General features: G+C 42.5%; 1 protein-coding gene across 1 annotated transcript in view; it reads left to right on the top strand.

The window, feature by feature from the left end:
- Window positions 1-25324, top strand: part of LOC124262370 (zinc finger protein basonuclin-1-like) — a 70336-nt gene that overhangs the window by 37372 nt on the left and 7640 nt on the right. Inside the window, 2 exon segments of the mRNA XM_046696854.1 lie at window positions 17376-17614; window positions 24897-25323. Of these exon segments, the coding sequence (XP_046552810.1) occupies window positions 17376-17614; window positions 24897-25323 (666 nt within the window).

Genomic DNA, 25324 nt, shown 5'->3' with positions numbered 1-25324 from the left:
TCCAACAGTTTCTTCCAAATTTCACATTTACTCAGGAATACTAAAGCCATTAAAGTAAAGACCTGTCAAACTGATTGTTCACTTACCAGTCGTTGTGCTGTACTAAGCATAATTCAACAAGATTTAGCATGTGATGAGTGTTGCTAGGAAAACATGCACCACTGCCATGCTTGTAAGTCTGAGAGTCTGCAGGTATCTAGTCAGTGATCCAAACAGATACACAGCAGGCCCAAACATGCAAGGTGATATTCTAATCTCCCCTCTTTTTGACCTGTGGTCCTGAAGGCAAGTTGGACCAGAGTAGAGTACACACAAGGTGCTGGAAGCTCCAATGTCAGATTGGGTACTGCTTCATTGCTGCTTAGGAATGTCAGCATTGAACTTTGTCTTCATGCTGCAGTGTTTGAAACTTAAACTGTCTTCCACTTGTAGGAAAAACATATTGAATGTGATCCCTTACCACTATATGTAGTTCAGTTCATGTACTGAGTCATTATGGAAATGGGATGCTAGATAACTTACGGCGTGGATGTCCCTGTAATTTCAATTATCACACCACTGCAATAAAATGATGTTAGCAAATGGCACTTCAAAGTTAAACTGACAGCGTTGATATGTCATAATGTCATCACATGAAGTGCTGGAGTCCTTCATCCAGTCAGAAATGACCAAAAGTCAGGCGTCCAGTTTTGGTGAAGGGTGATGTCCCGGACAGCTGCTGGTCTCAGGTTCAGTGTTATGCAGGGTTCAAAGGAGATGGGTAATGGCTTGCAACTGGTCCTCACAGTCTGTCCCCCATCCGTCAGCTTGGGGTAATTAAAGGGAGGATTTACCTACAGGAGACCCATTCTGGAGATAGGCACCCAGCTGCAGCTGTTGGGTGGATCAAGGGGAGGCCAACAGCATGTGCTGTGTTCACCTCCTTCACTTGTCAACCTTTACCCACTGCTGAGATGCCTCTGGTGGTGTCCAATATCACTGCTAGACAATGCTACCACTTCTATATATTTCAATATCATGTACACACGTCTTTTCAAGAAACCTCTTTACAAACTGTTCTTTTCTAAGACAACGTTGAAAATAAATGGGTCTAGTCAACTATGAACCTAACTGTATCCTATTATATTGAAAAGGTCTGTTTCTAACCTCAACTCCTTCAAAAGTCAATTTGCAGGAGGTGTCAACAATACATGAATCCAGAAACTATTTTTTGTTATTCTATCCCTGTCTAAAAAAACCCCACATGACCAGTTGATTTTAGTGCTATATCAAAAGTATGTCTATGGAGGTTCCAAGTTAATTTATTTTTTTTCAGCGTGACTACTGAACACCTAACAGCAAGTCAAGCCTCTCCCCCTGTCTCCCCACTCATTCGATCACATGCCACTACCGACAGCCCCACTCCACGCCAGGCAGTGTTTTATACCTCAGTGGAATATCTCAGCAATATAGCTGTATAAATTCTGCATGTACACACACTAGATCACCTTCTCTCCCACACCTGACACCGCCCGGCACGGACCGGCCCACCTCCAGGGCTAGGGGGAGGCAGGGCTGGTAATTACCAGGTCTCAAGCTTACTTTCTCACATTCCTCATACTGTCTGCTGAGAGAGGTTAGAAAGGGATGACCTGCCGTCAACCAGTGGTGTTAGACACAAATATACATCCTTCATTCAAACCCTACCTGAGATGCCAGACCTACTTGGCCAAAACTGTTCAGGTTGAGCTCCTCACACACGAAGTGTGTGTCTAATAAATGTCATTCTAAACACTACTGCTCAGAAGAGGAACTAATTTAGTTTATAAAATGATGATATTTCATGGAAAATTTAGGTTTCAGAGTTATATTGCATTAGATTTCATCCTCTATCTTTTGTAAGTTTAACTTGATGAAAGAAGATGAGGAAGGTGATATGTCCCTGAATGTCCTGCTGCATTCCTCCTAGATACACTTGTTGGTGATCTCAGCCAGGAGAAGGAGGAGATATGTCCCTGAATGTCCTGCTGCATTCCTCCTAGATACACTTGTTGGTGATCTCAGCCAGGAGAAGGAGGAGATATGTCCCTGAATGTCCTGCTGCATTCCTCCTAGATACACTTGTTGGTGATCTCAGCCAGGAAGAGGAGGAGATATGTCCCTGAATGTCCTGCTGCATTCCTCCTAGATACACTTGTTGGTGATCTCAGCCAGGAGAAGGAGGAGATATGTCCCTGAATGTCCTGCTGCATTCCTCCTAGATACACTTGTTGGTGATCTCAGCCAGGAAGAGGAGGAGATATGTCCCTGAATGTCCTGCTGCATTCCTCCTAGATACACTTGTTGGTGATCTCAGCCAGGAAGAGGAGGAGATATGTCCCTGAATGTCCTGCTGCATTCCTCCTAGATACACTTGTTGGTGATCTCAGCCAGGAGAAGGAGGAGATATGTCCCTGAATGTCCTGCTGCATTCCTCCTAGATACACTTGTTGGTGATCTCAGCCAGGAAGAGGAGGAGATATGTCCCTGAATGTCCTGCTGCATTCCTCCTAGATACACTTGTTGGTGATCTCAGCCAGGAGAAGGAGGAGATATGTCCCTGAATGTCCTGCTGCATTCCTCCTAGATACACTTGTTGGTGATCTCAGCCAGGAGAAGGAGGAGATATGTCCCTGAATGTCCTGCTGCATTCCTCCTAGATACACTTGTTGGTGATCTCAGCCAGGAGGAGGAGATATGTCCCTGAATGTCCTGCTGCATTCCTCCTAGATACACTTGTTGGTGATCTCAGCCAGGAGAAGGAGGAGATATGTCCCTGAATGTCCTGCTGCATTCCTCCTAGATACACTTGTTGGTGATCTCAGCCAGGAGAAGGAGGAGATATGTCCAGAATGTCCTGCTGCATTCCTCCTAGATACATTGTTGGTGATCCCCAGAATGTCCTGCTGCATTCTGCATTCCTAGATACACTTGTTGGTGATCTCAGCCAGGAGAAGGAGGAGCCAGGAGAAGGAGAAGATATGTCCCTGAATGTCCTGCTGCATTCCTCCTAGATACACTTGTTGGTGATCTCAGCCAGGAGAAGGAGGAGATATGCCCTGAATGTCCCTGAATGTCCTGCTGCCATTCCTGAATGTCCATAGATACACTTGTTGCTGATCTCAGCCAGGAGAAGGAGGAGATATGTCCCTGAATGTCCTGCTGCATTCCTCCTAGATACACTTGTTGCTGATCTCAGCCAGGAGAAGGAGGAGATATGTCCCTGAATGTCCTGCTGCATTCCTCCTAGATACACAGCCAGGAGAAGGAGGAGATATGTCCCTGAATGTCCTGCTGCATTCCTCCTAGATACCTCAGCCAGGAGAAGTGTCCCCTGCTGCATTCCTCCTAGATACACTTGTTGGTGATCTCAGCCAGGAGAAGGAGGAGATATGTCCCTGAATGTCCTGCTGCATTCCTCCTAGATACACTTGTTGCTGATCTCAGCCAGGAGAAGGAGGAGCCAGGAGAAGGAGGAGATATGTCCCTGAATGTCCTGCTGCATTCCTCCTAGATACACTTGTTGCTGATCTCAGCCAGGAGAAGGAGGAGCCAGGAGAAGGAGGAGATATGTCCCTGAATGTCCTGCTGCATTCCTCCTAGATACACTTGTTGCTGATCTCAGCCAGGAGAAGGAGGAGATATGTCCCTGAATGTCCTGCTGCATTCCTCCTAGATACACTTGTTGCTGATCTCAGCCAGGAGAAGGAGAGGAGAAGGAGAGATATGTCCCTGAATGTCCTGCTGCATTCCTCCTAGATACACTTGTTGCTGATCTCAGCCAGGAGAAGGAGGAGCCAGGAGAAGGAGGAGATATGTCCCTGAATGTCCTGCTGCATTCCTCCTAGATACACTTGTTGGTGATCTCAGCCAGGAGAAGGAGGAAGGAGAGATATGTCCCTGAATGTCCTGCTGCATTCCTCCTAGATACACTTGTTGGTGATCTCAGCCAGGAGAGAGGAGGAGATATGTCCCTGAATGTCCTGCTGCATTCCTCCTAGATACACTTGTTGGTGATCTCAGCCAGGAGAAGGAGGAGATATGTCCCTGAATGTCCTGCTGCATTCCTCCTAGATACACTTGTTGGTGATCTCAGCCAGGAGAAGGAGGAGATATGTCCCTGAATGTCCTGCTGCATTCCTCCTAGATACACTTGTTGGTGATCTCAGCCAGGAGAAGGAGGAGATATGTCCCTGAATGTCCTGCTGCATTCCTCCTAGATACACTTGTTGGTGATCTCAGCCAGGAGAAGGAGGAGATATGTCCCTGAATGTCCTGCTGCATTCCTCCTAGATACACTTGTTGGTGATCTCAGCCAGGAGAGGAGGAGAGATATGTCCCTGAATGTCCTGCTGCATTCCTCCTAGATACACTTGTTGGTGATCTCAGCCAGGAGAAGGAGGAGATATGTCCCTGAATGTCCTGCTGCATTCCTCCTAGATACACTTGTTGGTGATCTCAGCCAGGAAGAGGAGGAGATATGTCCCTGAATGTCCTGCTGCATTCCTCCTAGATACACTTGTTGGTGATCTCAGCCAGGAGAAGGAGGAGATATGTCCCTGAATGTCCTGCTGCATTCCTCCTAGATACACTTGTTGGTGATCTCAGCCAGGAGAAGGAGGAGCCAGGAGAAGGAGGAGATATGTCCCTGAATGTCCTGCTGCATTCCTCCTAGATACACTTGTTGGTGATCTCAGCCAGGAGAAGGAGGAGATATGTCCCTGAATGTCCTGCTGCATTCCTCCTAGATACACTTGTTGCTGATCTCAGCCAGGAAATCTGTCAGCTCAGGTAACTGTTTACCCAGGAGTGATAAACAACATATCAACACATATCTCCTATTACAAATAAACACAACTCTTTCATCATCAAATTCTAAGAAAAATTACTGAGTGACATAAACATGATAGGTTTCATCCATGTTGGTGACTTATCTATCCATCCCATCTATGAGATATCTATCTATTGATTTTACCCTGATAAACAAAAGTGTAGACCGGAGATTGTAAGGGTAAAACATGTCTCTCCATGGCCCGGCATGTGGATCCCACCAGTCATGGGGAGGGAAGGGGATCAACTTGGTGGGCATCAGTGGTCAGAAACCAGTGGATCTGTTGCTTACACTACTGGAAACAAGTGTTTCCACATCTCCAGCCACCAGGCTGAGATTCCACAGTCCTAATATGACATTCTTTTTCAGTGGAGTTGGGAACAGGTTTATTTTAAACATGATTGATAGCGGAAGCGTGGTAGTGAGTTGGATGACATCAACTGAGTGTAACCTCTACTCCAGTAGCTGGTGGCAAGAAGCAGTCTTCACTGCTGGATGGTTGGCTGGTGTATATCTTCACATTTTTTGTCTTCTTCAGATGCTCTTCCTTTTTCTGCAGCGTCTCATCACTTAAATCTTGCTTAACAGGCTCTCCTGGTTCCTCCATAGACCATCTCATGTCAGGAATGACAGATCTCACTTTGTTCACCAGTTTCAGAATAGACAAAGTTTGAATATCGGGGAAAAAAATCTCTACTGATGTGAAATATCAAAGGTGTTACATGAAGTACTTTTTGTGTTTTTTCAAACATATTTTGAATTCATGTTCCTGGAAGAAGACAAATATGTATGTAATTCATCTGCATGAGGAAATATGAATGATTGAAGAAAGAAAGTTTAAAACAAAGGACAAAGTTCTCATTGTGAGGTGTGTCTATTTGAACTATTGCAAAAGTTCAAGTTGGGTGTATAATGTAACCAGTGAAGCCATTGGATATCATGTATAGGGGTCTCCTCCCTCTGGGTCCACCCACAGATGACAGAGTTACAGCCAACTGTGACAGCAGGGGCTCATGTACTCACTTTGCCCTGTCCCACATCTCACACAGATAAGGATAGTTCATTATATTGCCAGCCAGTTCCGGCATCAACATGATCAACGTCATCATCTAAGGAAGTGCACGAAATATGCAGTGATTTGGGCCATATCTTTGATGTTGATAATAACCTGGGAGGAGGGCTTGGAGTGTGACACAAGAGTGGTATATTGTAGCCGTTGATGGAGGCTTGTGATTCACTGTAAACAATGCACCAACTTAATTCGCTTGATCTGTCCACCCTCTACATGTTGGTCACATGGTGCCTCAGGTCAGAACTCTACTGGAACCCAGCACCTATATACACATGCCCATATCAGAATATTTAAGCAAACTTCCAGCAAGATGCAGATTTATCAATGGAATGCTTGTCTCAGCTGCTGCTAGCGACAGGAGGTCTAATAAATTACTCTTCATATCTGTTATCATCCTGGGCCTGTACACTTTCACCAACACATCCATAGATACTTTACATACATAGGCTTTGATCCCTAGTGCAGATTTGGCGACACTCTGGGTTGAATTTTTTTTAAGAAAGAGAATTATATGTATCAAAAGGCATATCATGTATCTCTCTGCTTCAACATGGATTGAGCTGTATCTGAAGGAGAATCAACAATCACCAGTCAAGTGAGACTTGTGTCAGCAAATGTAATTTGCAATACATGATTATTTCTGCATATGTGCGAAATAGCTCGTAACAATTTCATGGGTGTTGGTTCATCGTGAAAAGATTGACATGATATTTCACGATCTTCAAAGAAAAATGGAATTGCTGCTTGAACAGATCCCAATCCAGCAAAGAGTTTTGCGATGTCTTTGCATTTGAATTATGTACGTTTGAAGAGATAGCAGAAAAAGGAGTAGCTGACAAAGGTTTTTGGTCTTCACTGTATTCCCAATTTCTTCAAGGTAGAAGTAACTCTATATTTCTGTACTGTCTTTTTGTTCTGTAAAAACGTCAAAGCCATGGTCCAAATATAGTCTCCTCTTCACACACACACGAGCCAAGTCAGAGCAAAACTTAGTTCACCCAATTAATCTCACAAAAAGGGGATGTGCTGCCCGGGACAACATCGCAGTAAACTTTGCCATCTTCGTCATCAACAGCAGCACAGCGATACCATTCAGCCAACAGCTGTGCCAGCCTGGATGTGGCTGCTGCCATTTGGTAGGAACAGGGTTAGGGAGGGTTGCAGGCCACATGTATCCTCACGGACAGGTATTCTGTGTCCTGCCGACCCACCCCACATACATCACTCAGCATGGTTAGAAATGGAGTTCACAGTCTGCTATGCATGTTCTTGCTATGACAATGGTTCCAACTACTTCGCTGACTTTGTCAGGCTAGTGAGGACGGAAAGTAAATGGGTGCGAGCTGATAGGGAGAATATGTGGAATGCACCAAGTTATACAATTAGTGTCAATAATCATTACTGGCTACATCTGAGGGCATACGGCCAGCAGTCGGATGGAGGTATTAACACAATAATTTGTGATTTCACACCTCTACAGACACTTTGTACCTAACCACTGTCCAAACAGTATAGTTCAGGGAGATCAGCTAGGGGTGTTTGTACAATACTGGATGAGGTAAACACTACTTTACATAGATAAGGGTGAAGATATTGGATTATACACCATCTGTAGGATCTTCACCAAACTGATAACCACAGAACATCAGCGCACAACACTGATAGAATGGAACATTTTTTGTGTATAAAAGAATCCCATACTTGGTTCTTTAATGTTTTGAAAATTTATAATTTGATAACATTTGTCATAAAACTATCAAACAGGTCAATAATATAAACCCAAGTTGTGGCTTGGCCCCTCTGAACATGTATGTTCATTGTATCATATGAAATGAAAGTGATAATAAAACAGTAAATCACAATTTCCAGATAAAGAATGCATGTGACATGCATACTACATGCTAGAGGTGTGAGGGATCCCCATCTTGCCCAGTGCTATATGACTGTGTAATTGTATTACAAATGCCTACACTATGTGACGTGAGTGTCATGACAGGAACACCTTGTCAGTGTGTCGTGTTCGTGTCACTCACAATCTCTGCAGGGAGCAGGAATAAGGTGCTGATCACACCAATAAGTCGCTCCACTCAAATCATGTGGCAATGGTTGACAGAAACAGACAAATATTAGCGTATTTCAGAATTTTACATTGTGTCAAACAAGCTTGGAAATATGTGGTAATTTATCAATACTTAATGTCCCCTGCCTTTGGTTTTGAATATAGTATATAATCTCTTGGCACTACTGCTGGTGAAGCCCCTGCGTCCTAAAGCATCTTCTTGTGGAGGTTTTGTCAAGTAGTAGGACTTTGTGGCATGTCCTCTCTTGGAGGTATTCTTAGGTAATAGGAATTGTGGGACGTCCTCTGATAGGGGTATTGTTGGGTAGGACTTTGTGGGACGTCCTCTTGTGGAGATTTTGTCAAGTAGTAGGACTTTGTGGGACATCCTCCAGAGGAGATATTTTTAGGTAGTAGGAATTTGTGGTATGTCGTCTGACAGAGGTATTGTTGGGTAGGACTTTGTGGGGCATCCTCTTGTGGAGATTTTTTCAAGTAGTAGGACTTTGTGGGACGTCCTTTTGTGGAGGTATTGTCGAGTAGTAGGACTTTGTGGGACGTCCTCATATGGAGGCTTTGTCAAGTAGTAGGACTTTGTGGGACATCCTCATATGGAGGTATTGTCGAGTAGTAGGACTTTGTGGGACGTCCTCATATGGAGGTATTGTCAAGTAGTAGGACTTTGTGGGACGTCCTCATATGGAGGTATTGTCAAGTAGTAGGACTTTGTGGGACATCCTCATATGGAGGTATTGTCGAGTAGTAGGACTTTGTGGGACGTCCTCATATGGAGGTATTGTCAAGTAGTAGGACTTTGTGGGACGTCCTCATATGGAGGTATTGTCAAGTAGTAGGACTTTGTGGGACATCCTCATATGGAGGTATTGTCGAGTAGTAGGACTTTGTGGGACGTCCTCATATGGAGGTATTGTCAAGTAGTAGGACTTTGTGGGACGTCCTCATATGGAAGTATTGTCAAGTAGTAGGACTTTGTGGGACATCCTCATATGGAGGTATTGTCGAGCAGTAGGACTTTGTGGGACGTCCTCATATAGAGGTATTGTCAAGTAGTAGGACTTTGTGGGACGTCCTCATATGGAGGTATTGTCAAGTAGTAGGACTTTGTGGGACGTCCTCATATGGAGGTATTGTCAAGTAGTAGGACTTTGTGGGACGTCCTCATATGGAGGTATTGTCAAGTAGTAGGACTTTGTGGGACGTCCTCATATGGAGGTATTGTCAAGTAGTAGGACTTTGTGGGACATCCTCATATGGAGGTATTGTCGAGTAGTAGGACTTTGTGGGACGTCCTCATATGGAGGTATTGTCAAGTAGTAGGACTTTGTGGGACGTCCTCATATGGAGGTATTGTCGAGTAGTAGGACTTTGTGGGACGTCCTCATATGGAGGCTTTGTCAAGTAGCAGGACTTTGTGGGACGCCCTTTTATATAGTTTTTCTTTCTACTCATTTTTCTTGTCATGAGCATTCAAATGTTTTTGTGAGGGCTGGGAAAAGTGCATGTATTTGCCTGTGTGGAGCGGGAGGATTCCAGCGAACAGGGGAGATGTATTCCCATGCTGGAGGGTGTCTACCTAGGGAGAGGCTTGGTGTATTCCTATGCAGAGTGTATATTTCTGTACAGAGATGGTGTATTCCTGTGAAGAGAGGGTCTATTGCTATGCAGTAAGGGTGTATTCCCATGGTGAGAGTGGGTGTATTGCTATGCAGTAAGGGTGTATTCCTATGGTGAGAGTGGGTGTATTGCTATGCAGTAAGGGTGTATTCCTATGGTGAGAGTGGGTGTATTGCTATGCAGTAAGGGTGTATTCCCATGGTGAGAGTGGGTGTATTGCTTGCTATGCAGTATTGCTATGCAGTAAGGGTGTATTCCCATGGTGAGAGTGGGTGTATTGCTATGCAGTAAGGGTGTATTCCCATGGTGAGAGTGGGTGTATTGCTATGCAGTAAGGGTGTATTCCCATGGTGAGAGTGGGTGTATTGCTATGCAGTAAGGGTGTATTCCCATGGTGAGAGTTAGTGTATTGCTATGCAAAAACGGTGTATTCCATGGTGAGAGTGGGTGTGCAGTAAGGGTGTATTCCCATTGTGAGAGTGGGTGTATTGCTATGCAGTAAGGGTGTATTCCCATTGTGAGAGTGGGTGTATTGCTATGCAGAAAGGGTGTATTCCCATGGTGAGAGTGGGTGTATTGCTATGCAGTAAGGGTGTATTCCCATGGTAAGGGGGTGTATTATTGTATTCCATGGTGAGAGTGGTGAGAGCAGTGGGTGTATTGCTATGCATTGCTAAGTAAGGTGTATTCCCATTGTGAGAGTGGGTGTATTGCTATGCAGTAAGGGTGTATTCCCATGGTGAGAGTGGGCGTTTTCCCATGCAGATAGGATGTATTCCTGTGTGGTGATTATGGGGGGGAGGGGGGCGGAGTCAGGTGCTCTAGGCAGGAGGTAGGACTGATGTGACATTTCATGGATGTGCCAGCAAGCACATGGTCTGGTCGCCTGGGTGTTATCTACTGTAATGTCTCTCTGCCATACATTCCTGGCCAGTCACTGCTCCTTGTTTTTGTCATGTGCTTGTTTGCTTTGTTTGATAAAAGCAACCACACAGTAATAACATAGTTGTTGAAGATTCTTCTGCGATCAGAGCTGCTATCATGGTCACACAGTCCCAGCAATCCTTTGTCATCTGCTTCATGTAATACCTACAAGCGGAAGCTGGGACAGAAAAAAACACAAATTCTCAGCATGATCGTAGGATTAGAGGAACGTGTGTTTAGAGATTAGGTTACAAAATACAATGTTTAGCGCTGGTTATCAGATGTTTTTGAGTCATCTTATCCTGTGTTTTGAAGACTTTGAATCTCTCAGAGGACTTCTGGTCTTGTTTAAGCAACAATTCTGGGTATGTTCCATTTACAGTGTTGAGATTCACTGTCTCTAGTTTTGACATAATTATACCAATCAAAGAATGTTCAACACATCGTAAATGCACATAGCGTTACTAAACACAGTTGAAGCAGCTATTTATGTGACGTTAAGTAGCATAATCCATCTTTATCTTGCAGTTCATCTATGACCAATTCCAGCACTGTCCACAATCATTTCCTGGCAGATTGTCTTAGTGTTTGACAATGGTTTCTCATCCCTTTGTTTTCACTATCATCACATTCATCAGGGTTTCTTCTGTAGTTTCTTAAATAGATTTTTGGACAAGGTTTTCAAGGTTTTGACTGTATCAGCAGATTGCACTGAAAGAGCGATATAATTATGAATGCTGACAATATTTGAACAAACTTGTGTCATGTGTAGAATATTGGGGCTGACTTTGTCAAATTGTTTCCATGATGACCAAAGTGCAGACCATGGCACACTAGAGCCCATCTCTTGATGACCACCACCAGGTGTCGGATATACTGCATGTCATGGATGAGAGATATACTGTCCTTAAATACACTCATGTTGAATTATCAAGTTTAATGTTTATAAAGTGTAGAGTAAAGTAAGTTGCACCAGTTCCTGTTTGCTTGCACCAGCTTTGTACATGGAAATGAGACAGATATCTGGCCCCGATTTCTCGAAAAAACTTAAGTTTTTACTCAAATTTCAAACTGAGTTTTATAATTTGAAACAGCTGATTTTTTAAGAGAACTGCATTTTTTAAAATAAAAAAGCCCAAACAACGTAAGTAGCCTATCTACCCAACTCAAATTGTCAGCTATGTTTGATAGTAATATCGATTTCAGTTCATTCTGGGAAATGCATTTTCCTGCTTTTTCTCAAATTTGAGTAAAAACTCTTACTTAAGTCAAAATTCAGACTTAAGTTTGTTTCGAGAAATCAGGGCCTGGTTAGCATCTGGAGTACATCCATAAGTGAATTCATTAAACAAATCCTATTTAAACATTTATTGTATTCTTTTAGGGTATAGAAAACCAATCTGTAAATGTCTTAAACATTGGAACAGTCTACAGAAAACTTGTGTCATTTTACAGCTGTTATATGGACTGTTATGATCTGACCAGCTGTTTCATGTGTTACAACATTGGTAGATTATAATATATTTTATGTACATTCACAGATGAAATAGCATGAGACAAATGTCAAATAAAACAGCCATTTGCTATAGGGGACACCATATCTCATCATTAACAAATATCTGAAAACAGAAAAAAGCTGTGAAATCTGTGTTCAGTTTTGTATGAATCTGGTGTTTGGGAGTCAGGAGACAGGGTAGCTGTCATCTGTGTTTGCTAGCTGGCTGTAATCCCACAGATATACACTCATGTGCATAACTAATTATATTGATTCTGGTGCAAAACCGAGAAAATTTGAAATAACCTGTCAAGCCAGATCGCATAATCAGACATAAGTAGTGCTGTGGCGTGTAACAGGCAGGGGATGTGTGGCAGCCATGACCTCTCACAGGCTTACTAACATACTACCATGCTGTGTTTGGCATACAGAGACACTTGCAGCTTGCAACTCAGATGAAATTCACTGGCGAGTTTGTTCATAAAAAGTCATTGTAGTTGAAGATAGACCAAGGTCCACTAGTTTAATATTGCAGTGCTGTGGTTGCTACTGCTGCTGCTACTGCTGCTATTGCTGCTACTGATGCTAATATTATCCAGAGTATATAAACAATAACACAAGTTCTGGTGGCACAACTAAAATTGCATGAGCAAATTCTTAATGTTATTTGTCAGTGAAACGAACAGTGAAATGGCTTGGCCAGTCTCCCATCTGTACAAGACATGATGCTACACTTGGTGGTATGTCAAGGAATATTCCCTTCCCCACAACTGTATATATCTGACATTTCCACACTCCCCCCTCACAGCTGCCACAAGACAAGATAGTGTGACTCTTCTTCTCAGGGCAGGCCTGTCTTGTGTGCTAGAAATAGACTGGTGGCCAGGCTGGGAGATTCAAGGGGGGGAACTCTGTAGCAGTATGGCGGATGTTACCAGCCTGCTTACACTGTTCGGTGGTAGAGGGATTGATTTATTAGAAAACTATATTTCATAGTATATATAATTAGTTAGTAAGTGTGATTAATTCCATTGCTCTGTTTGGGTAGATTGTCAACAATGGTACTAGTATCTGTCCATTCCTTTTTCTTTCAAGGAAACAGTTATTAACACACAAAGTGTACTTATTACCTACCCAAACTCACAGTGATGATCCATGATCATCTGCCCCTCATAGTCAGGTCAGTTAATGGTATCTCTTCTTACAACTCATTGATACATGTAGTGTTCATTCAGATTCACACCCCTTGGGAGGAAAAGGGAATGATAAATGTCAAATTAGTTTGTTTTCTTAATTTTGTATTTACATGGAGTTGGCTTAATATTGCTGGAAGGTGAGGAAGCATTGACCTCTGTAAGTTATAACTATTGTATGTCTACACCATCTGTTTCAGGGAAGAATATCCCTTACCAGTAGATTAAAAAAATACAGAATTATTTCTGGGGTGCAATGATTGGCATTGATTACCTATGGTCTTGCCATTAAAGTGATTGCTAAACACCTCATCTTGTAGAATGGTTCATTTCATCGTAGCACAGGGACAGGATTAGGACAAAGCCTGTCTCTTTGACAAGAAAATAATGACAGAAGCTTACACAATACAGAAGTATTGATTGGGGTGGTCTCACTTTGAAGTGTGTCATCACTGATGCAGCCAGTAAGGTGGGGGTGGGGAGAGGGGGACACAACAGACACAGTAGAGTAGTCACGACACCCAGTTAACAGTCAACTTAAAAAAGTTGGCAAATCAGAATAATCATATTAAGCAGGTTAAGCAGTCTGTGCTAAGATTCAGTTACATTAGAGTAATATACAAAGGAGAACAAGTGGGTATTCAACAAGTTTGGGTATTCTTAAATGTGCCTACCGATATATCCTTTTGTTCTTGTGGGGCATTGATACGAGACCTTACAGGAGGTGTCCACTGCGCTGTGTGTTGGTATCAGTACTTTATTTGAGTTCACATTACGACATTTCCCAAATATGGCCAAGTCAGGGTGACTATCAGACTAGAAGTTGATAGAAGGGCATGATCAAATATACTCATCAGAAACAGAACCAATTTGCAAAGCTGCAGTTTTGAGTCTGGATTTCTTTTTTATCTTTGGTATCTTATGCTAATTCAGAATGTCCTTCATTTTTAGGTGATTTCATAATAATTGATATGCAAAATAGGTCATACATATTCTAAAATTATGGAACAGTGTAGATCTTTTTAATGTTGTTTGTGATATTAGACGGGATCTACGTTGGTATATATAGATATGATGTTGTGACTATATGATTACCCAGCTGGGAGCTGCTGCTTGATGAACCACTGAGGTAGCATAGCTGTCCAAGATAAGTTTTTCAGAATCTGAAATATGCTGCATGTGTTGATGATAATTGTATGTGTGTGACCATACAGACTGTGTGAGTGAGTCATGCACCAGTCCAGCAAGACCTCTCCCTCCTGCTCCAATGTCCACTGTCTCACAGTCACCCAACACTAATTAGTGCAGCCTTTATTCAATAACTCAGCTGTTGGGTGAACAGACATAGGGTATGCTCTGGCTAACACAGAAACACATACTTAATTGAATCTGCCCAAGCAGGGGAGGCCATTCATGCCATGCAAAGTAGGCCCCACTGGCGCCACATCCATGTGTGCCATGTGTGGATAGAGCACAGGGAGACAAAGATGGGGTTGATAGGGTTTGTTTGGGTGGCTACAGGAGGGTTGTAGTTATGGCAGTGTAATATCAGTGCTGGTTCATACCCCTGGATCAGTATTCATTTCTTAGTTTGACATATCCTACAAAAGTCACATCTCAAACATTCATTTTTGGTGTGATGGAATGTTAAAGGTGAGCAGAGATATGTTTTTTCTCCTCCAACCAGTGTAAAGTACTATGATGTTTGTGATAGTAATTTGAAGTGTCAAACTTCAACCATCATTATTGTTTATTTGCTGCTCCCACAGAATGCTTTCTTGTGTGCCATTAATCACCTGATCATTCAACCCAATCTACCACTCCCAAGAGTCGACCCGCTGTACCTCCATGTACAATGAACTACTCCCTCCTTTCTGGAACTGTCAGTGGTGGCATCATTCTACTGCTGGCCGCACCTATCCAGAGCCCCAGTATTTGGTACTACCAATACCACATCTGCAGCCATCCTTCCCTGTTGGGCCCCCACCATTCTGGAAATAGTGTTACCAGTCTTGACCATGGTCCTTGGACTTCCCAGTGATCATGTTACCCCCTGTCCATCACCAACACCACATCAAAGCCAGGCTTGACCAGGGGCCAGGATGAGGTCAGTGTAAGGGATATGGCACTCTGGTCTCCCAACACAGAGGACACAATTAGAGAACTAGAGCTGGTCACCATTGCATAAGATTTCTCTGAGCAGCACTAATTAGGTTTAATCATGTGCAAGGTGATCTCCTTTGCTTGGCCCACAATTGGACAGTCAGTTTGGTTTGGGACAAATTTTGTTTTAAAGGAGACAAAATCTTAACGAGCTGAATTAACCGAATTTTGTCTTGCATGGTTTGTGAGATGCTCTTCCGAGTTTGACTAATGAGTTTAAATCATGTGAGAGATATGTAGCTGCATTGAGGGAAGGGGATGAGGAGAGTGAAGGGTAATATGTTCTACTTCAAGCAGGCTCAGCCTCTCAATGTATTAGATTGCATTCAATTAATCTGACTTTGAACATTGGTCAAAACTGTTAACTTTCTTAACTCTGTTAACTCTGAACTTGACTTAAAAATTATCCATACCATTACATTCCGGATTGAAAGAGTTAAGAATAATCAAATACTCTAGAAACATATAAAACAGAGTTTTTTACTTAATGTGCGGTATCGACATTCGTGTACATTCTTGTATCTGATATGTGCTGTTGTTGTGGTGGTTGTTTATAATGCTTTTCAAATTCCACCAGCAAAGTGTATTAATCCAGGTGTCCTTGAGGGTATTCGGTTCTGGTCCTCTGTAGTCACAAAACAAAGCTGTCTGTTTTCTTAGACAACATGAACCAGGTTGATGATGACTCTGGAGCAGTGCTAACATCAACACGGTTCTCCAGCCCTCTGTCCAGTCTGCCTGCTCTGTGGACATGCTGGTTGTGTAATGGAGCATCAAGCTCACCTCTGTCTGCACCATGGGTAGGTCTGGGGACAGCCAGGAAGTCTTTGAAGTATGGGTGCCATCTTGTGTCACCTGACACCAGAAAAGGCACTAACCACTGCCAGATGGGGACAGGACAGCTCCACTCCCTCCTCCAGCTGGTGCTGTCATCCTACTTCCACCTCTCATCAGTGACATTACCCCCACCCTGTTCTTCAGTACTGTACCCACTACCCCCTTCTGTGTGTGTTGTCAGAAATAATTTATGTTCACTTCCTTTGCCGTTTTCTCATATGTTTTGATATGAAGATAATTGAAAAAGAGTAAACATCAGTATCTTATGCAGTGTCTAAGAGACCTTATCCATTTTACCATATACTGCACCTAGTTCAGTATTGATGATTAGGAATCCAATCATTAGCAACTTGATGTAATTTAAGACCTGGAAGCAGTTCCTGCCACTATCTGTTGCCTTGAAACCTGATCTACCTTCCACCCTCCATGTGCCTGTCACATGACCAGAGGATGCTTCCAGATTGGAGGAGGACATTCCGGCTGTCTTCTTCCCCCCAGCTGGGCTGCCCCTCAACAGGAATCACCCTCAACCCCCCACTCCTGTTGCCCAATGCAGCCTGTCCCCTACCCCCTCCAATGTTCCTACTGTGTAGGAGGCCCACTTAGCTTCTGGTTTCTGTCTTAGTTCCTGTCACAGCCAAGGACAGTCATTCTGCTGCCAGTTCTTTGTGTGAGAGGAAGCAACAGTTGGTGACACAATCACCTGCCTGGGACATGTACTGTGTTTTGTAGGACAGTGCATGTAGTGGACTCTCTTGGTCTCCACTGACAGTCAACTGTTGCGTAGTGGCATCGGTGTATGTATTATCTACCATTATGCAAACAGATTTGGTTTATACTTGCTCTGGTCATATGTTTGACATTCACCAAGTCAAGGTGTCCATTCTGATAAATGCTGTTTCTGTTTCTAAGCTTATTCATCACAGCATTTTGTCAATCACAATATCATCTTATTCTTCTTAGTTGTTTTCAAAACATTCTCATTATGCTGAGTGAATTTCTTGGTGTCATGATATCATCATTGTTGGGGGTATATTGGTGTTTAAAACTGTTTATTGCCAAGTGACTGATTTGTATGTTCGGGGTATGTCAGTGTAAGTTGTTTAAAACTAATGTCAAGTGACTAAGGTGTATTTTGTCAATTTCAGCTCTTGACAAGCTCGGCTACGCACACTTATTCAACCTCGGGATGCAGGTGGAGGTTGTTCAACCCAACATTGTTTTCGACATCGCAAGTCTGATGCTGTATGGAGCTCAGGCAACACCAATTCGACTGAAGATTCTTCTGGACCGTCTATTCAGTGTCCTCCAGCATGACGAGGTGCTGCAAGTACTCAATGGCTTCGGCTGGACGTACGAGGACTATGCCAGGGGATACATCCTTCAGGTAGGACAGGTAAATCCACTTTGATTATATCCTTCCTGTTTTAACCCAATTGTGTGGTCAAAGTGTAAATATAGCAAGAGGAAATCAAATGTTTGTCGTGATCAAAGAATTAGTGTAATAATCAGTTTACACAGTCTGATATGTAGGCAGGAGAACACAAGTGAAAGAATTTTCTTTGGACTCATGGGGTGTCACAGGGGCTGTATGATGACACCTTGGACATATGGGAGTTGTCATGGATGAATGTGACACAGTGTCACCTTGGACATAGGTTGAAGGTCGAGTCACCTAGGGGTGTGTCGGGGGTGGAGGGAAGTGTCATCTTTGGGTGTGTCAGGGTGGAGGGAAGTGTCATCTTGGGGTGTGTCAGGGTGGAGGGAAGTGTCATCTTGGGCTGTGTCAGGGTGGAGGGAAGTGTCATCTTGGGCTGTGTCAGGGTGGAGGGAAGTGTCATCTTGGGGTGTGTCAGGGTGGAGGGAAGTGTCATCTTGGGGTGTGTCAGGGTGGAGGGAAGTGTCATCTTGGGGTGTGTCAGGGTGGAGGGAAGTGTCATCTTGGGGTGTGTCAGGGATGTGGGGTAGTGTCACTACAGGTAGTGACCAGGACACTTTCAGTTAGAAATAGTTCCATTGAGATTATTCACTTGTACTTGTTTTGGTGAGTTATGCAGATGGACTTAAGCAGATTTATGTGTCTGGTGGAAGTATACGTCTGATAGGTAGGCAGACCTGTCATTACTGTAATGAGCACACAATGTGGTCACTGACTTACAACACAAATACCATTTCCGGCTTTGTCTACCTTTAACAAATACACTTGAGTGACCAAACAAACGTAAGGGTGTTTGTTGCCAAATATTTTGAAGAAATCGTGACAGTGTTTTTGTATAAAACGTTGGTGATTTCCTGATTTGAATGTCTGAAGTTGTCATTAATAGCATTAAAGAACAGTGGAAATTGTGCCAACTATCAGCTACTAGTATATTGTGTATCTCTTGCTCGACTGCTGTGTTGATGTAGATGTGGAATGTCTGTAAACAATTTACTAGATTTAGACATACACTTGAGTATGTAAATATCATTCTACATAAAATTACGTATTTTAAAATGACAAGATATGAAAATATCATTAATGCTGCAAACAGAACTAATTTTATTATACACATTTTTTTATTGTAGTAAGAAATAACAGCAAAGTGCCATTAACATCAAACTTGGGGTTACATAATGCCATTTAGACATCTGTCATGCATTCACACCCCGGTATTTACATCACACACATCTATCATCTCCTGGCCAACCAGCTGATGTTGACATAAGCCTCAGTTATTGACAACTGGAGCACATTGCTGCTTCCTGTCAACAGCCTTATCTCTGTGTACCTTTCCCTATCAACATATGCAAATTGCCTGCAGGGGGTTGATAACTCAGTTTCACCCCATGAAGAGTCTCAGTGACAACCTGTGCTATACTTACCCTTCCACTGTTGGTACATGCTATACTTTAAAGGAGGTCGTTTGTTGGGTCATCTCTACCAGTGCATATGAATCTAATATATAGAGCTTTGGACAATGCATTAAAAAAATTAAGAATGATTAATAATTACCCAATGTTGTTGTTTGGGCTTGCATGCCTGTCTTTATACATCTTTCAGTCATGATGGAATGGAGACATCTTAGTGAATGATGCACAGATACAAATTGTAAGCAGAGTAAGTTTTAGAAAGGTTCAGTCATTGGTTTAAAATGGGGAGAATCCAATAGAATTAAAATATGATTACCAAAAGAAAACTATCACTAGCTAAACTGAATGGTGACATGTAAGTAAATACACAATGGCCAAAACTTGCGCCTGGAACCCTGACTATAAGTTCATGAATACAAAAATTACTATTATATTTCTGTCCTAAGAAGAACATGCTTTTGATAAATTGAGCTGTGTTTGTGATAAAGTTTTTCTAATTTACAAGGTTCTTGCTAAAGAAGAGAACAATTCTCCCTTGTGACAAAAGTTAGAAACAGTTGGTGCATGTCAGTGTTATGTTTCAAAGTTCCCAACAGTTGATAATGGCAGCTAAAGCTTTGTGTCAGGCCAGAGCATGTCTGCTGCATGTGCCATATGGCGTATCTGTCCCTGTGTCTGTAGAGATCGGGACTGTCAGAGACGCCTGGAGCGGAAATGTAAACACCAGACCAAGCATCACACAGGAAGTGCTCTGTCTTGTAGAATCTTCCCTGCCAACAACATACCCAAACTGTCAGTCACCATCTTCTGTTGCTATGGTAACCCACTGACCACTCTCACAACATAAGTATTGGATCTCAGTAGGTAGTAAATAGATGTTGAAGATCAAGAGGTCTGGTTTGTCAGTCAGGGAGGGGTCTGATGAGCTGGCCAGGTGGTAGGTCTTAATGCAGTCACTTACTTGACGTGCTTGGACACCGTGAATAGAGATAAGATGGATCTAATGTATGTCCAAAAACACACAGTCAAGCTGCAGACTTCCTGCATTTTTGAATATGTGGAACTGTTTTGAGCAAAAGAGAATGTGCTTTCATATACATGTATACAAATATTGTGCTCTTTGAGGTATTTTTGAGGACAAGATTCTGTAATTATGGACTATAAACATATGTCATCAACTGATGTAGTACACATACGATCTGCGTCTGTTGGCAGTGGAGGGTTGAGGTGCTGACCATATATGTCTGTGACAGCCCTCCGTCCCCTCCCCTTCACTGACCCCTACAGTACCACCATCATCAGTCACACACAGGTACTGGGGCACACATCCCACCCAGTAGATGGGAAGTGGATGTTTGGGAGCAGCAGTATCTGTTCAACACACAAAGGTGCCCTAATGATGATATGACAGTCCCAAGAGATGGCATGTTATCAGAGGGCTGCCCTGTTGATGTATCATGGCCACAAGGCAGCAGAGACACAGGCAGTCTTCATTCAGACTTTATCAGGCAGCCTCTATAGTCTTCATCAGGGTTGCATAGGCGGATCTAGAGGGGGGTGCAGGGGTGTGCACCTCCCCTTTTGTCCTGAAAGTTTATTAAATGACCCATGAAAACAGGTGAAAATGAAGTGTGCACCCTCCCTTTCTCAAGAGTGTGCACCCCACCTTTCTCAAAAAGCTGTATCCGCCCCTGTAAAAACCTAGACCATTGAGTGGCCTCAAGTCCTTCAATGTTTATGAATTACACAAAAGAGAGTTTGTCACCCATGTTGTTCATGATGTTCATCTTTATCAGGGCCCTGGAGATACCTTGAATTAAGACTACTTTTGAAATCCTTGTCATTCAAAATGTTTTTAAATAACTTTTTAAAATGTCACTGAAATAGTTGATCATTTTGTTGGGCTGTTTTTTTGTGTAGGGTGTTGACATAGCCATGACCGTGACTTTAGACTGGATAAGTGTGCATCCAACAGCAGGCAGGCAGTAGCTCTTCTTATCATAGTCCACTTAGTGATGGAGGGAACATGGGGGCAGCCATTGGTGCCACAGAGGGTCATGTTTAATCATGGATCCGATTACCTACAGTGACAAGGGTTTGATCACCAGGTTCCCAGATGGGGCCAGCTGGGGAGGGAAGGGAAGGGGGTGGGGGGCACCTTGGGAGCTTGGGGTTGAGATAAGAATAAGTATGATCACATTTCATGCCAATCTTCATCTCTAGATCAAAGTTTGAGGATATTGGCTTTACCTAACACATGGACACCCCGGGCTTTTCCAGATAACCATACCAAACAGGCTGATAAAAATTTCACCAACTGCTTGTCAACAAAGGAAAGTACTTATATGTTTGATGTGTTGAGAGATAATACACACAATGCTTTATTATGACCAAGAATTTACTACACTCTCAAAAAAAGAACAATTCTTAATAATTTTCACGAACAGAAGTCCTGAATCAATTTCCAAAATATGTCACCATCTTTACAACTTTGAATGAATTTTATATCTTACCATAGTCTCCTCATATATTATTTCCATGTCATTATACCACATGATTTCTAAAAATTGTTATAATGTACATCATTTATGTGTGAAATGTATCCATATTTCTTGTACCTACTGTGTAAATTGTAGCTTATAGAATATTGCCACTGTTTCTTCATGGAATGCTATGCAATAAATATCTTATATTCTTAATTGAATGTTACTGGGTGATAAAACTGGAAAATCTGCAAATATTAAACATTCTGCATAACTCTGAGCTAAAACTTGAACAGTTATCATGAACAGCGTGGTCCATAATCCTGACTCAAGAATCATGAAATAGAATTAAAACATTTACCTGAAAGCAAAGGATATTAATGGGCCCCTCAGATTTAAGAATCAAGCCAATTACAAACATTCTGTAGTTAGGCTGTTGTAAAAAATGTGTCTGAAAAGGATTCAATTTTTGTGTTGAAGGACAGATGGTTGTTGTGGGACTGTGAAGAAGCGAGACTTGTATTTATGTGATGTGTAAATGGCAGGTCGCCTTCAGTAATGATGTTTACTACCTTGGCAGTACAAGGGAGCCTGGCGAGGAGATTACCACACAAAGGACCAGTGATGGCAACAGCCATTGTCTATGTAGACTTGCAGACAAGGATCACTTGCTTAGATTAGTTGGTGGAGAACTCGCTTGATTGTGGAGCTAAATGGAGACACGATCTGGTTAGGAAATGGATAAGCGTAATTCCGTAGGATCTGGATTTGATTTTTGTAAAAAGTAGAATGTGATTTTGAAAGGTTTAGGAGCAGATATTTGTAAATTTAGGTGTTTGGTAAATGGTAGATGTAAAGTAGGTGTTGTACAATCAGGGGCCATGCCTTAACACTGTCCTCGGGAGACAGTGAGGGCCATGCCTTAACACTGTCCTCGGGAGACAGTGAGGGCCATGTCTCAGCACTGTTCTCGGGAGACAGTGAGGGCCACGTCTCAACACTGTCCTCGAGAGACAGTGAGGGCCACGTCTCAACACTGTCCTCGGTAGACAGTGAGGGCCACGTCTCAACACTGTCCTCGGGAGACAGTGAGGGCCACGTCTCAACACTGTCCTCGGGAGACAGTGAGGGCCACGTCTCAACACTGTCAATAGAAAACTCATGCAATACTGCTGCAAGTAAACAGTGTTAGGTCATTCATCCTACATTGAATCACTACAGATTACCACAGAATGAAGGCATACATATTAATTAAACATCTGATTATAAATCATTAGTCAGTCACGGCCACGGCCACAGCTTTGACATAATGCTGTGAAATGGGTTTAGTCAAACTTCAACACAGCGAGTAGTATTCCATTGGTGATATAAGATTCACAAGAATACTCTGACACAGGTAATAGGTGAAAACTCAGAAATACTGTACCTTTTAATGGTCCTGGTTGGCACTGGGTCAGGACATTCACATTTCTACAAGTGAAGTTAGTAAACCATTGTTCTGTTTGTAGACATTAAAAACTTTGAAAAACAATCATGGTATATCATGAACAAGCATGAATTAATTATTCATTTGCACTGTGCTAAACATTTGGTATTTTCTAAATAGAACATTTCATGCATAAGGCATGAAAGTTGAGATAAAATGTGGGTTGGCTATTTTAGGAAATTCTATGTTTTTGAAAAAAATGCATTTAGTACTTACATAAATATAGCATTGTATCAAAATGTGGTTTATTTGATCAGTTCTGAAGGTCACCATGTGAAGTTTAATTGACTGGCAAGTGACCTGTTTGTAAGTATCAAACAACAAGTTGTTATGTTGAACTTTCTGCCAACAGCCTACAGAGGTAGAGATGAATCTGTTTATATGATACCTTTAGAGAGGGATAGGAACATCCGTCTCAGCTGCAACCCTAGAGGTTCGAATCTAAACTCTAACGACACGGACACCGTAAATAACAATGAGATGAACAAGGAATGTTTTTTCAGTCTTGATGTATTTTATATGTGTGTAAATATTGTGGTTTGGACTTGTCAGCCAACTATGTTTGGATAATGTCAGCATTTGATTTGGTGAAATCTAATGTTCAAGTAAATCTTTCGTTTTCCTGTCAGTTTGTGTTCATCTGTAGACACAGGCCTAATCACAAATGTCTATCCTCGAAATGTGTACAATATTAATCTGCAGAACTTCTTCTCAGGGTATTAACTTACATGTCATAACTTCTTAATCGGGGCTACCTGTGGTTATATTAGAAGAGAAATTATGATAAATGATGCCATTCTATGTAATGTGATTTGGAGTAATAGAGTCATAAAATGTATTCATTCCGATTGTTGTAACTCTCAACCAAACTTTCATGAATGAATTTAGTATACTTAAAGAAGTGTTGCTTTTCCAATGTTGTAAAATGAATATCACTTTGAGTGTGAGCATCAGTGGTAGGGATGTGTGTGTGGTGGTGGGATTAGTCACACAAGTTTACATCCATATTTAGGCTGTATGCTAGATAACAGTGTTAATTCCCTCACAAACAAACAGGTCTGTAAACAACTCATAGCAGCAAAAAGACTGTATTGTATGGTCGGTCAGGCATACTTGTTTTTTCTCAGTATTCTGATCACTTTGTGTCGTACAGGAATTCCCAGTGTGAGAATACTTCTTCTCCCCAAACCAAATGTATCAAATGTCATAGGTATACTGTAAACTGGTTTAACTGAGCCAACATTTGTTCAGAAGAACCTAAAATGATTCACACATGTGGTTTGTTGAGCCAAATTGTTGGTGAAAGAAATTAATTTCTAGCATTGGTGACTATTGTATCTGCTCCATACTACTGGTTATTGAGTGGGATGCCTGGGAAAGGCGACTGTCCAGGAATAAATGATGAGCTGGTGTATTGTTGTCCACTTCAGGGAGCTGTGTCAGGCAGCAGGAGATATAGCCAGGCAGTTTGCCCCAGTTTGTCAGGGTGATGTATAGGAGAGCGATATGATCACTGTCAGGGAACTGTAGGGGGGCATACCGGGCCGGGAGAGTAGCTGACACACTCCTACTAACTACCCTACCACCTCGCCACCTAGTTAGGCAGCCATCTTAAGTAGCCACAAGACAATTGGTGATGATGGCCACGAAGTAAATGAATATTTTCCCAACAAAAACATTTATTGATTCCAGTTCTTTATTCAAATGATGTTGGCATTATTTCTAATATGGTACTTTATTGCTTTGTATATTTTCCCGTATGCTATTTGTTTGACAGTTTTTCCACTATATTGTTATTTGAACAACTGTTGTGAGGCTGTTTTATTGATAAATCCTACCTTCTGTTGTAGGACTCAAATGGCCGTGTCCTAGACAAGTGGACGATTGCATCCCGTGAGGAGGAACATATCATTCTTCAGCAGTTTTTGCGGTTTGGAGAGACCAAGGCCATTGCTCAGGAGATCATTCTTCAGGACACCAAAGAGAAACAAGACCTGTACATCAAGCAGACAACACGGGCAGAGTCAGAGATCAAGAAATTCATTGAACGCAGCAATCTGAGCACCACACAGGGCCTCATTCGACCTTATGAAGCACGACCTCTGTTTGCTGGACGTCTTCCCCTCCTGCCTCCGGGCAGCCGACTGTTGACTCCCCCTCTCCTGCAGGCCAGTTACTCCCCCACAAGAGATATTCGACCTCTGGGCATGCCTACCTCAAACGCAACTTCCACATCCGTCTCCCCTCTTGGCCGACTCCAGACTATGCAACCCTTTGA

Source organism: Haliotis rubra, unplaced genomic scaffold (assembly GCF_003918875.1).
Source record: "Haliotis rubra isolate DU_JTF1 unplaced genomic scaffold, ASM391887v1 Scf833, whole genome shotgun sequence".
Classification (NCBI taxonomy): Eukaryota; Metazoa; Mollusca; class Gastropoda; order Lepetellida; family Haliotidae; genus Haliotis; species Haliotis rubra.
The sequence above is the reverse complement of the archived record's forward strand: the minus strand, read 5'-3'. Positions and strand labels throughout refer to the sequence as shown.